At 31.3% G+C, this 15,396-nt stretch overlaps 1 protein-coding gene across 1 annotated transcript in view; it reads left to right on the forward strand.

The window, feature by feature from the left end:
• Window positions 1-3,063: 3,063 nt before the first annotated feature.
• LOC126886038 (hapless 2) overlaps window positions 3,064-15,396 on the forward strand; it is a 39,836-nt gene continuing 27,503 nt past the window's right edge. Inside the window, exons 1-2 of the mRNA XM_050652872.1 lie at window positions 3,064-3,619; window positions 10,474-10,641. Of these exons, the coding sequence (XP_050508829.1) occupies window positions 3,163-3,619; window positions 10,474-10,641 (625 nt within the window). The 5' untranslated portion in view covers window positions 3,064-3,162. The remainder of the gene's footprint in view (window positions 3,620-10,473; window positions 10,642-15,396) is intronic.

The raw sequence follows: 15,396 nt of genomic DNA on the forward strand, positions 1-15,396 counted from the left end.
TGCTGAAATAATCGCAATAAATAAAGCAGTATCAATTTGCATAGAAAAAAATATTAACAAAGCTATCATATTTACAGAGTCTCAAAGTGCTATGCAGAAAATTAATAATAAAACTTTAAAGGTAGTAAATGGTTGTTCAGGAATGACAAAAAGACTTATATTAGAAGCAAAAAATATTAATTTAGATATTATCATTGCATGGATCCCAGGGCATTCCGGGGTATTAGGGAATATTAAAGCTGATCACTTGCTAATGTAGGTCGTTGTCTCAATTGTCCAGTAAACATAAAGGTGGAGAAAGATGACTATTTTCCTTTTTTTTTTTTAATGTACTGGGATAAATTTAAAAAAGAGTGGAAGGAATCTTTTAAATATAAAGGTCTTTGGTATCAACCGCTACAACCAGTTTTCACAAATAGTCCTTGGTATCTCAATGTCCCTTACATAGATAGAAGACATATAACAACTATTATCAGAATGCGTACAGGTCACTGTTTAGTTCCAAATCACCTATTCAAAATGGGGATAGTAGAACATCCTTATTGTGAATGTGGTCAATTAGCAGATTTACAACATGTGATTCTTGAATGCCCCATTAACACTGTGCAAAATTTTGATTTATATACTGAATTAGCTAAAAATGGGTGCCCAACACCCATATCCCTTACAACCCTTCTTTATAAACCTCAGTTGGTTCTTATTAAACTTTTAATACGTTTTTTGAATATACACAAAATTAAATTATGAGGAAAGTAAAATATTGGAAATAAATTGATAAAATAAATGAATATAAATATACAGTATATCCCTGTAAGTTGTATCCATATAGAAAACTTTTTTATTATTAATTTTACGAAAAAAAGTTATTCTTTATAAAAAGCTCTGCATGGTCCAAAACCTAAGATTTAACCATCAAATATTAAATTTTTTGAATATTATACGAGGTATGTCAAAAAGTTTGAATTTCACTCAAGAGTAAAGTAGCTTGAAAAAAAAGTTGTTTGAAATTAATAACTATATTCTAATATGCAATTACATCTTTCTAATTGAAAAAAAATTTTTTTTTGAAAAATTATGGATAACTGTCATTATTTTTTCAGTTATTTCAATTCTGATAACTCTTTTATTATTAATTTTACGAAAAAAGTGATTCTTAATAAAAAGTTCTGGATGGTCTAAAACTTAAAATACAACCATCTTATATCAAATTTTATCAATTTTATACGAGGTACGTCAAAAAAATAAATTTAGATCAAAAGTAAAGTACCTTTATAGTTCAGAATATTTCAATTAGAAGGATGTAATTACATACTGAAACATAGTTTTTAATTCTAAATAACTTTTCATAATAACAATTTTCGATATTGTGGAAAATAAACGTATTTTACTCTTGAGCGAAATTCATATTTTTTGACATACCTCGTATAAAATTGATAAAATTTGACAAAAGATGGTTGTATTTTAGATTTTAGACCATGCAGAACTTTTTATTAAGAATCACTTTTTTTCGTAAAATTAATAATAAAATAGTTATCTGAATTAAAATAACTGAAAATAATGTTACGTTATCCATAATTTTTCAAAAAAAAATCAATTAGAAGGATGTAATTGCATACTATAATACAGTTTTTAATTCCAAACAACTTTTCATAATAGCAATTTTCAATATTGTGAAAAATAAAGCTACTTTACTCTTGAGTGAAATTCAAACTTTTTGACATACCTCGTATAATATTCAAAAAAATTGATATTTGATGGTTAAATCTTAAGGATTGGACCATGCAGAGCTTTTTATAAAGAATAACTTTTTTTCGTAAAATTAATAATAAAAAGTTTTACATATGGATACAACTTACAGGGACATACTGTATATAATAATAAATAATTTGAAAAATATGTCAAAAGTACACGCGAAAATATAATTCAGATTTAAGTAAACTAATAATATAATATTTTGTTTCTTTATAAACATTCTGTAATCACCTGGGTCTTTCACTATACCTATATGTGGCAACAACATGGGATTGTGTAATGGTCAGGTGTTGCCCCTGTATAAGAGAAGTTTGTGACTTTGTTGTATTTATACCATGCCAATTCAAAAATGCCTGTAAACTAAGAAAGACATAGAAGAATAAGATTGTGTTATGGTCGGCAGTTACCTCTGATAGAAAAAAGTTTGTGTATTTGTTGTATTTGTCCCATGCCAACACAACACTGCCAGTAAACTCAAAAAAAGTAGAAGAATAAGATTGTGTAATGGTCAGCAGTTGCCCCTGAGAGCAAAAAGTTTGTGTCTTGTTGTATTTGTCCCATGCCAACTCAAAATTGCCAGTGAACTCAAAAAAAAAAGTAGAAGAATAAGATTGTGTAATGGTCGGCAGTTGCCCCTAAAAGCAAAAAGTTTGTGTCTTTGTTGTATTTGTCCCATGCCAACTCAAAATTGCCAGTAAACTAAAGAAGAAGTAGAAGAATAAGATTGTGTAGTAGTCGGCAGTTGCCCCTGAGAGAAAAAAGTTTAATGTCGTTGAAAAAAGTTTAGTTGTTGTATTTGTTCCATGCCAACTCAAAATTTCTACTAAATCAAAGAAGAAAAAGAAGATTATTTATTGATAGACAGTTACCCCTAGCGTGAATTTTTTTTTATCTTGTCATGTTTTTCCCACACCAACCAAAATTGCCAGTTAACTAAAGAAGAAGAAGAAAAAGAAGAATAAAATTTTACAATATACTAACTCCAAATTGTAAGTGAATAAGAGATATTTCCCTTATTCCGCGACGATGAGCTGGCCAAATACCCAAGTAGGTAATAAACCCAATATACTAAAGAAGAAGAAGAAGAATTTCTTTATCAAGTTTACTTAATTATTTTAACTTAGGTTAATTTTTAGGTAAACAAATTTTCAGCTTGCTATTAATCAACTTTTTTTGGTAGGCGGAATCCAGGACTAATATAATAATATGGAAATTGATAAACAGAAAGTAAAAATATTTTTGTAATTTCTTTGTATTTGACAAAATTTAAAAAACTGACATATTATTAGTAAAAGAAGAATTGAAATTGACGTTTCTAAACGTTTGTATATAACCATTTTTAAAAAACTGGATTATTTTCACAATAAATTTATCTTTATATTATTGTGTCCAGTTTTTTTGGTAGTATGCATGCAAAAAGAACAACCAACACTTACAGAGGAAGAAAAATATCTAATAAAATGTTGTTACAATAATCTGGAATGTTGTAAACTAGAACGAACAAATTTTGAAGTAAGAACTCTGCTTCTAAAATGCCAAAAGCAAGAAACGGACGTTAAAAATAGGGAGGATCTCGTAACTGTAAAAACAACTGGATTCAGAGAAGAACCACTAAAAGAACTAGGTGAATGTAATAAGAAATTAAAACTTACAATAAGAATTAAAAATGTGGGTCTTACTAATTGCAAGAATCAATACCTCATTATCGACCACGCTTTTGATCCTATTACTGGAATTAAGCAAAAACTTTTCAATGTATATGTATTGCAAATTAAGCAACAGCCAGTGCTGGAGATTTATGGACTGTGTTACGAAGCTATGGTTAATGCAGAAGCCAAAGAAAATGTTTTTAATAAAAATACCCCAGGTAATCCTTTCAGTTCAAATTGCTACCAACTTATCCTTTCAGAATGTTTCTTAAAAGTTTTGGTTTAGGAAATATTTTTAACTTTTTAGTTATGTTAATTACCATTTAATAAATGCAAAACTTATCTTCACATGTACCTATATGCGGCCGATTGGTGCAAATATTTTACGAATTATTGTGCATTTAATGGTAAAAGCATATAATTTGGACCACATATACTACACATATACAGGTTCAAATTTAGATACAAGGCCATCTCAGTTTTTGTTCCTTTTACAAAAATGGCGGGCATTCAAAATGGCGACTATACATATGTGACTAATAGCACGATAACTTTTGAACGAGACGTCAGATTTCAACCAAATTTGGTATATAGGTTCTTTTTTTGATGAATAATATCGAGGTTTTGAACCGCAAGAATGGGTTTACCAGAATTTGTGTTTTTACTGTTTTTTTATGTAAAAATATGTTGTTCCTTTTTCAATTCTTTCACCCTGTATATATAAATTTTTCAAAAAGATAATACCGCCATTGAAAAGAGTGTACTTAAATATATTTTTTAGGAAATGTTTTGAACTTTTCAGTTGTGTTAATTACCATTTAATAAATGCATAACATATGTTCACATGTACCTATGGGCACACATTCATTTTGAATGCAAGCCATTTTTGTAGAAGACTAAATCTGAGATGGCCTCATATCTAAATTTGAATCTTTGTATGTGTATTATGTGTGGTCCAAATTATATGCTTTTACCATTAAATGCACAATAATTCTTATATTATTATTAGCACGAATCTGCCGCACATAGGTACCTACATGTGAAGATACGTTATGCATTTAATAAATGGTAATTAATATAACTAAAGAGTTCAAAATATTTCCTAAAAAATATTTTTACGCTCTTTTTAACGCCGGTATTACCTTTTTGAAAAATTAATATATACAGGGTGAAAAAATTGAAAAATAAACAACATATTTTTACATAAAAAAAAACAGTAAAAACACAAATTCTGGTAAACCGATTCTTCCGGTTCAACACCTCGATATTTTTCATTAAAAAAAGAACCTATATACCAAATTTGGTTGAAATCTGTTATCTGGTTCATAGCCCAATAAATGACCGTTTTGGAGTGTAATTTCCAGGGGCAACTGCGAATTGCATGAAAATTTGGATTTAGGTTCTACTTACCCTCCACTTCAAAGTTGAATTTGTGCCGTTGGTTGCTTTTACTTGGGGGGTGACATTTACCCCTTCTCGGGGGTGAAACACGCGTGTTTAAAATAAGGCCGGAAATGGATAAACTGACTTATTTTAAGCACCTTTTGTTCAATAAAGTTTTTTACGTAAGTCAATACTTTTCGAGTTATTCGCGATTTAAAATGCTGATTTTTCGACAAAAAAACTACGTTTTCAGGCCATTGTTCCCAAATAACTCAAAAAGTAAATATTTTATCGAAAAAAATATTTTTGGCAAAAGTGTAGCCTATAAAAAAACGAAAAAAATTGGTGTACCACTAAAGTCTACAAATTGAGTAGAAGCAAAGTTGTAGCTCATGAAATATACGTTCTCATTCGTCTAATTCCAAATCGAATAATTCAACGCGAAATCACCGAAGAAAGAAGCGTTTTTCGGGAAAACCTTATTAACATTTTTAAAGTATCGAAAAAGGCTTATTACTTGTTTTTTACAAAAGTTTACAGCATCAAAAATAAACGAGTTACACTGAAAAAAATGTTGGCCCTTTTTTTTGGTAAAAAAAAATCGTTAAAACCTCCTTCTATTTAGCACCCTAAATGAAATTAATCGTTTGGCTTTACCATTTATTTTAACTGTGTGTGTATTGTTTATATGATCTGTAAGTTTGATTGGTTTAAAGGGCTTATTTTTGAAAACATTTGGTTTTATAGTAAAAAAATATTTTCTAGAAATTTTTGAAAAATTTCATTTTTTCAAAATAACTTAAAAAGTATTAGTGATAAGAAAAATCTTAAAGAGTAAAAAAAATGTAGATTTTGCTATTATAAATATGCTAGTTTTATTTTGTTTCTCCGTAAGACAAAAATTGGTTAAGATATGGCTGTTCAAAATTTGCATACACTCGTGATTAGTGACCCATTCAAGCTTTCTCAATTATAACCCTTTCAAAAATAAACACTTTAAACCGGTGAGACTGACAGATCATATAAAAAATAGATAGGTAAGTAAATTGTTTGTAAAGCAGTATCGATTAATTTCATTTGGGGAGCTAAACACGGCGAGATTCTCATGATGTTTTACAAAAAAAAAAAGATTGCCAACTTTATTTTGAGCGTAACTCGCTTATTTTTAGTGCTAAAACTTTTGTTTAAAAATTAAAACAAAGATTTTTATAAACACTTTAAAAAAGTGTAAACGGGTTTTCCCCGAAAAGTGCTTAATTTTTCGGTGATTTCACCTTGAAATATTCGATTTGGAATTAGACGAATAAGAACGTGTTTTCCATGAGCTACAACTTTGTTTTTATTTGATTGATAGACTTTATTGATACACCGTTTTTTGGGGTTTTTTATAAGCTACACTTTTGCTAAGAATATTTTTTTCGATAAAATATTTACTTTTTGAGTTATTAGCGAAAAACCGTCTGAAAACGTAGTTTTTTTGTCGAAAAATCAACATTTTCAATGGCAAATAACTCAAAAAGTTTTGACTTAAAAAAAACTCTATAGTACAAAAGTTGCTTAAAATCAGTCAATTTATCAATTTCCGGTCTTATCTTGAACGTATGTTTTTTCACTCCCGAGAAGGGGTCACTGTCACCCCCCAAGTAAAAGCAACCAACGGCACAATTTCAACTTTGAAGTGGAGGGTAAGTAGAACCTAAATCCTAATTTTCATGCAATTCGGAGTTGCCCCTGAAAATTACACGGTATCGCCGAATTTCCCGTTCATTTACTGGGCTATCAAAAGTTATCGTGCTATTAGTCACATAGGTATAATCGCCATTTTGAATGCCCGGCATTTTTGTAAAAGGAACAAAAACTGAGATGGCCTCGTATCTAAATGTGAACCTCTATACAGGGTGTAACGAAAATACAGGTCATAAATTAAATCACATATTTTGAGACCAAAAATAGTTCGAATGAACCTAATTTACCTTAGTACAAATATGCACATAAAAAAGTTACAGCCCTTTGAAGTTACAAAATGAAAATCGATTTTTTCGAATATATCGAAAACTATTAGAGATTTTTTATTGAAAATGGACATGTGGCATTCTTATGGTAGAAACATCTTAAAAAAGAATTGTAGTGAAATTTGTGCACCCCATAAAAATTTTATGGGGGTTTTGTTCCCTTAAACCCCCCCAAACTTTTGTGTACGTTCCAATTAAATTATTATTGTGGTACCATTAGTTAAATTCAATATTTTTAAATCTTTTTTGCCTCTTAATATTTTTTCGATAAGGCAGTTTTTATCGAGTTGCGGCTTCTTTTTAATATGTTTACATAAAAATTTTATGGGGGTTTTGTTCATTTAAACCCCCCAAATGTTTGTGTATGTTCCAATTAAGCTTTTACTGCGGTACCATTAGTTAAACACAGTGTTTTTAAAACTTTTTTGCCTCTTTGTATTTTTTCGAGAAGGCACTTTTTATCGAGATATTACTTCTTTTTTAATATGGTTTAAAATATACCTAAAAATGTAAATCGTAAATAAATTTTCATATTATTACCAAGTCTCCATAATCGTACTTAGCCATATACAAATATGTGGTGGATTTGACAAATATTCAAAATATCTCGATAAAAACTGACTTTTCGAAAAAGTACTAAGAGGCAAAAAAGTTTTTTAAAATATTGTGTTTAACTAATGGTACTACAATAATAATTAAATTGGAACGTACACAAAAGTTTGGGGGGGTTTAAAGGAACAAACCCCCCATAAAATTTTTATGGGGTGTCCAAATTTTACTATAATTTTTTCTTAAGATACTACTACCATAAGAATACCACCTGTCTATTTTCAATAAAACATCTCTAATAGTTTTCAATATATTGGAAAAAATCGATTTTCATTTTGTAAATTCAAAGGGCTGTAACTATTTTTATGTACATATTTGTACTAAGGTGAGTTAGGTTCAATCGAAGTATTTTTGGTCCCAGAATATGTGATTATATTTATGACCTGTATTTTTGTTACACCCTGTCTGTGTAGCATAAAGGGTCCAAATTATACGCTTCTACCATTAAAATGCACAATAATTCTTATAATATTTGCACCAATCTGCCGCATATAGATAGGTACATGTGAAGATACGTTTTGCATTTATTAAATAACTAAAACATAACTAAAAAGATACAAATATTTTCTAAAAAATATTTTTACGCTCTTTTTAATGACCATGTTAACTTTTTGAAAAATTAATACGTACAGAGTGAAAGAATTGAGAAAAAAAACATATTTTTACATAAAAACCAGGAAAAACACAACTTCTGGTAAACCGATTGTTCCATTCAAGACCTCGATCTTATACATCAAAAAAAGAACCTATATAGCAAATTTGGTTGAAATCTGAAATCTCGTTCAAAAGTTATCGTGCTATTAGTCACATATGTATAGTCGCCATTTTGAATCCCCGCCATTTTTGTAAAAGGCAAAATCTGAGATGGCCTGCTCTCTAAATTTGAACCTTTGTATGTGTAGTATATGTGGTCCAAATTATATGCTTCTATCATTAAATGCACAATTCTTATAATTATTTGCACAAATCTGCCGCACTATTTGTGGCTAATACTATTTAATTGTGTAACCACTTTAATTATTCGTTTAATGTTTTTCTCTTTTCTACATTATCTCTATGTAAATTTTGTTCTTTGGTTCTTTAACGATGTATGTACTTTCCTTAATTTTTTTTTACCATTTAATAATAGTTATATGTCTCGCATATAACTACGCAAACACTGGTTTGACCGGGACGGACTCGGTTTGAGATCCCTGTCCCAGCGTCCCTGCAGGTTTGCATTAGGTCCCGGTCAAACTTAAACAACACCATTTGTTGTGCTCAAAACTGATCAAAGACAATGCTCAAAAACTATTCATCAAAGGCCATCTAAATGCTCAAAATACGAGGCCAGCGCAATGGCCATTGCAAGCTCATCTACCATAACATCGTTTTTCTCAAAAATGCAGAACCCGCAGAAAATGAACTTTTCATTGCTGCTAAAGAAGCTTCTTTTGCATTCGATACATCAATGCAGGATAAGTTTTAAAACATCCTATTGCTCCTCAAAATTTATATCGAAGCTGCTTGACTTGTGCAATGCTGAACGTGAGCATTCGAGATCACATAACAAACCAACAAATCAGACAAAGATCAGGAGTTCACGACGTCATCGAAAGAGCTACGACGCGACGCTTAAGTGGAACTGGGCAGGGTACTTAGCTAGAACATAAGATGGACAGTGGACAAGACGAATCATGGAATGGAGGCCGAGAAACTATAAAAGACGCCGAGGACGACCACTCACTAGATGAACCGACGATATAAAAAGAGTAGCAGAAAACTGACAACGAGCTGCACATTGTAGAGAACAGTGGAAAGACCTTAGGGGGCCTATGTCCAGCATGGACGCCATTGGCTGATTAATGATGAATCAGAATTTAAAGTGTTTTTATTGAAAATAAACAAATATATGTTGCAAATATATCGTCAAATCATGTTCTTGTTTTTGGTAAATTTAGGTTTAGATTTAAGAAGATTACAGAAAAGAATATGTAGCAACAAAAAATGCGATATGAGAAGACTAAAATGTAAGGAAACAAAGGAGACAGTCGCACGGATTCTTTCAGAGAAGATATCAGTAAAATGGAGCCAACATAGAAAGAAAACAAAAACCCTCAAAAAATATTTAATATTTCCCCGTTGACGTGGTTTTAGCACTTTTTTAATAACTAAATGTCAATTTCGAAGTTAAAAATATAATAGTTATTTATGAAACAGTTCGTGAAGTATGCTTTTTGCAAAAGCACGCGATGTTTAGATCACGAGCGACAGCGGAGCGAGTGCTATACATCGCGTAAGTTCGCAAAAAGTACTTCACGCACAGTTTCATACAATATTTTATCTACGATAAACAAATAAAAAAACTGTAACTCTTCGTCACTGGAATTCATTTCTATTGTACAATTTTTAGAACTTTGACATTTAAAAATTCTAACTTCTTTCAAACCACAAAACTGTCAAAACTTTTGTTGTAATTTATTGCTCACATGTCATCACCATGACAACGCGAACGTTAAGGATATTTGATTATATGAAAGTGTGGCAAAAAACAGTGCGAAAAAGTAAATCCCATTTAATAGTTATTTATGATATAAGTGTTAAAAGTACACGTTTAAGGCACGCATGTGAAAGTTTGCAGAATGAGCGACAGCGAGTTCTGCAATTCACATGAGTGCCTTAAAAATGTACTTTTTAACACGCACAACATACAATATTTTTTCTACAAACGTAATAACAGGACAATATCTACAAAAACTTTTACTTGAACTTGACTGACATTCCATTTTTATATTTTTTTGACATTACATCAAAATTGCGTATACGGTCAATACGAATTGCAGTGCCATAAAAATTTTAAAGCACTAGTGCCTTAAAGGAGCATTTTTAACGCTCGTATGGAGTGCTAAAAATTGCATTTTTTAACACGGTTGTAGAAAAAATAGATTCTTATTTCGGGCACACTTTAAATCCTTCACGCACTGCTATCTATAATGACAGTTATAACAAACTAAAAAGTTATACATAATATGAGATAGAGTAAATAAACTATATTTATATTAATATATATTATATTTACAAAAATTCAGGTTATACTGGCTGTAAGGAGGGAATTTTAAGTCCTTGTGGAATAATGCAGTATGAAGATAGAGTTATACCATACAGCGATGGATTCTGTTGCAATTGCGATTCAGAGAAGAAAGGTGATTTTTATAAAAGCTTTGCTGAGGCTGACCGACAAAAAACTATGGCTAATGGTAAATATGATAAATGATAAATTTGTATATTTTCTTTTTTCTTTTACCTATAGGATTTTATATAGGAGCACTATGAAGAAGTACTTACTATCGAAGTAGAAGATCCAAATCGACCACACCCAGGAGCAAGCAACAATACACCATTAGAGCCTCAATCAATTCAAGAAGTACGGGATGCAATAAAACACCTAAAAAATGATAAATCTCCAGCAAGTGATGACATACCAGCTGAACTTATTAAATGTGGAGGTGCTACTCTGACTAATCAAATATATAAAATAATACTGAGAGCCTGGAACGAGGACCCAATCCCGGAAGAGTGGTGTATTGGAATCGTTTGCCCGCTACACAAAAAGGGTGATCAATTAGAATGTAAGAACTATAGGGGAATAACCCTCCTTAATACAGCTTACAAAATAGTTTCCAGTATCTTATATGGTCGCCTAAGTGCACATTCAGAGGAGCTTCTGGAAAATATCAAAGTGGTTTTAGGCCTGGTCGATCAAATACTGGAAAAAACTAATGAATTCAATATCGACACATGCCATCTTTTTGTAGATTTTAAATCGACCTATGATAGTGTCCTAAGAAATAAATTGTATGAAGCAATGGATGAATTGTACATCCCAGATAAACTGAGAAGATTGGTTAAGGCTACAATGCGTAAACTTGTTTGCAAAGTTGAAATACAGGGCGAACAATCACAGGCGCTTGAAACGCATGTTGCGTGACAGGGAGATGCGCTGGAGTGTCTCCTTTTCAACATAGCTCTGGAAAAGGCGGTCAGAGATGCTCGAATAGACAACAGAGGAAATATTTTTTAATAAATCATCCCAAATTTTGGCATATGCAGATGACGTGGACCTAGTTGCCCGCACAACACGCAAGCTAGAAGAAATGTATACCACCTTCTCAAATGCCTCAAAAAATATGGGTCTGCAAGTAAATGAGCAGAAAACTAAGATGGTGGCATCAACACCCAACAGTAGAGCCAGAAACATCGGTCAGCAATTCACGGTTGATAACTCTACCTTTGAAGTGGTGGACAAATTCACATACTTAGGCTCCCTGATCACCAAGGAGAACGTTATGACGGAAGAAATCAAGCCAAGGATAATCCTAGCAAACAAATAAATGCTATTTTGGAGTGAGCAGACATATGAGAAGCAGAAACTTAGGTAAAAAAAACCAAAATAACCATATATAAAACCCTTATACAACCAGTGATAATATATGGATCGAAGACATGGACCATCTCCAAGGCAGATGAAAACCTCCTGCTTATATTTGAATGAAGGATCCTGGGGGAATATTTGGTGGCATCTGTGAAATGGTATTTGCAGGAGGAGGTACAACTACGAGGTTTACCACAGATATAAACATATATTTGGTGGTAAAGACGTAGTGTCTCTTATAAGAATAGGAAGACTAAGATGGACAGGACATCTAGCAATATCACAGCAGAACAACCCCCCTAGAAGAATCCTTATGTCACAACCTGTGGGAAGTGGAAATAGGGGTAGGCCAAAACTCAGATGAAGGGATGGTGTGGATGAGGATGGGAGAAAAATAGGCACAGCAAACTGGCAACGGTTGGCAATGGATAGGACTGACTGGCGTAATAGACTTGGGAAGGTCGAGGCTCTTTCATAGGGCTGTAGCACCATTGATGATGAAGATGATGATAGGATTTTATAATCAGAATTGATTTATACAAAAAAAAGTACATAAATTTCCGAAACTAAACCAAGTAACTGGATATTTTATATTTTAAAACAGGGGTGGGCAAAGTGCGGCCCTCGGGCCGCATGCGGTCCTTTATACATTTTTTTGCGGCCCGCGGAAAAAAGTTAATTATTATTTAAAGATTTTTTAATTAGTGCTAATATTAATAAATAAATATAGATAATGCAGCTATTAATTAACAAATTTTCAACATAACGCGGGCAATTATTTGGGTTTCCGACAGAGTTTTGTCGGCTCCCTGAATAAAATCACGAAATTTCAACAAATAAAAACGATATTTTTGAAGTAGTCTGGATCTGTTTGGAAAACTTTAAATTAACGCTGTAACCACCTAGTAAGTGTAACAACTGACGGAGCACCAAATTTAAGAGGAACAAATATTTTAATGTTGAGAAAACTTAAAGAACTGTCCATGAACAATTTTCAGAATATTATTATTATTTTTTACTGCTTAATCTATGAGCAGGTATTGTGTAAAAATGTTTTGCAAGTAGTCAACGCCAACGTCATTTCAATTATATATAACTAATATTGTTAATTATCCGTTCAATAGGATTAAATCACCGTGCAGATTTTTATATTATTTAATTCTTTCAAAGAAAACAAAAACAATGAAGGAAATCTAAGATTTTTCAAATTTATAACTTTGTTTATTTTGATTTAAATGACGCGTGTTGCATATTACGTATGATGCGTGTTTGCATCTATTTAAGCACGGAATTTCCCTTCAAATATTTAAGCAACTAATAGCAATGTGAAAATAGAATTCACTATTTTATTTGGGAATAAGCCACAATTTAAGTTTGATATTAAATTTATTTGACGTTTCCATTTCCACTTCGGAAATCGTTATCAAAATACAAAACATTAATAAATTAAACTAATTAAATAAATGCTTAATTTATTAATGTTTTGTATTTTGTTAACGATTTCCGAAGTGGAAATCGAAACGTCAAATAAATTTAATTGCAAACAAACTGTGGCTTATTCCCAAATAAAATAGTAAATTGCATAAGATGTCACAAGGAAATAGCTTCAGAACAATATTAGGGAAAAAGAAATAGGTTCAGACATAAAATAAAAATAAATAAATATATAGATACACATATTTTATATTTGAATATATTAAATATATTTGAATGCTGTTTAGGGGGAGGGGTACGGTTTGAAAAAAAAATTTTTTTTTAATTTTTGATTTTTTTATTATTTTAAATGAAGGTACATAAATAAATAAATAAATAAACTTCAAGAATACTCTCTAAAATTTTCAGCTTGACCGGAGTAAAATTACCGAAAGTAAAGCATGTTTAATATCCCTACCTTCGACCCGCTTTGCAGTCGCTTGAGCGTAGTGAGAAACGTTCAACAGCTGTTCCCCTTCTCTTTTGTAAATTACTCTACGATTCAAAAACATATTCCGGCGTGCATCACTTTACGATTTGACAGACAAAAAACAAATTGAAATAAAAGTTGTCAAACCAAACGCCTTTTTCTCAAAACTGTTTTTTTCAAAGGCGGTGGACATTGTAACTAAAAACTACTTGACAGATCTGCCTGAAATTTTTATAGATTTTCTTTAGACATTTCGTGAGGTAACTCTGTCGAGATATGTTTTGGTTAACAATAATAAATAATAAATATGTTGATTTTCACCCTTTTTTACAAAAATTTCGTTATTTTGACTTGTATTTTGAGTGTTATCAAAAACTCAAAAATCGTTAAAACTAAAAAACTCAACAGCGTTACCACGAGAAACTCACAAGCTAATAAAATATTTTTGAATTTTTTGTTTCATTGACGAGTTCTACTGCAAAATCCATTTTTTCTTGGAGCTGCCTGTAAAAATTTGCCACGTTGGCGTATTTTTCAATATTTGGTCTTGAATTTTTATTCACCATAAAATAAGAAAATAATTCTACCATAATTTCAAACAAAATTCAAGAAAGGGTCCTTGAAATGTTGATTTCAAAAGTTAAAAATTAGAACATGTTAAGGTAACAAATATTGCGGCCCTCGGTAATAGACCAAAAATATTTTGTGGCCCTTACTAAAAAAAGTTTGCCGACCCCTGCTTTAAAACAATGAAAACAGAAAATTAAATTACACAATAAAACTCAAAAAAGGAATAACTATTATATTTTACTACATAATATAGACAGCACTTCACCAGTCTGCTTGAAGAATAAAAATGGTAAAATAAGAAATACACAGAATAATATATCAATATGCTTCAATACATAAAGAATGGAACCAAGTAAATATATTTGAATAAGATACATAATAAATAACACATAACGAAGTGTGGTGCCTCCATGAGACAGTTAATTGGCAAAAGATTAATCGAACGATTTGGGCCCGTTGTAAGCAAGCATATTATGTGGGCCATAAGGACAATGTACTAAAGAAAAAAAAGACGGCAAAAACTACAAACACAAATAGGTGATACTGTATACCTAACTGAAAAGATATATCTCCAGTGCTCTTCAGGTAAAACTATCCACCTTAAATAACTTTTGAACCATTTATTTTTAGGAAAATCGCAAAAACACGTCAAATAATATTTGAAGGGGAGACATTATGCCATATTTAAGCTTGCTGGAAAAGGCACCCCTCACCCCCGTATCACCCCTTTATTTTTTTTAATTACTACCCCCTTTTTTATTTTACATTTGGATTCTCCTTATTGTGCTGATTTCAAACATATACAGAGTGGGCCAAATAAAAGTAACCACCTCGATATTTGGCAGTATTTATTAAGAAAATGACGAAACAGGTCGATTTTTGATCTAAGGGGGACACATTTTTACGGTACATACATCTGTCATTTCTCAACCTCCTCCCTTCCACACCCCCCCCCTTATTTTTAAATAGGGAATAGGGGCTGTGTGCTAGCTCATTTGCAAGGTTATTCAATTTTCTATTCAGTAATATAAACATTGACATAATTTTTTTAAACAGGGTGTCCAAGAAAAAATTTTTTAAATTAAAATAATTAACACAAAAAGAAGA

This window comes from Diabrotica virgifera, chromosome 6, assembly GCF_917563875.1.
Source record: "Diabrotica virgifera virgifera chromosome 6, PGI_DIABVI_V3a".
NCBI lineage: Eukaryota > Metazoa > Arthropoda > Insecta > Coleoptera > Chrysomelidae > Diabrotica > Diabrotica virgifera.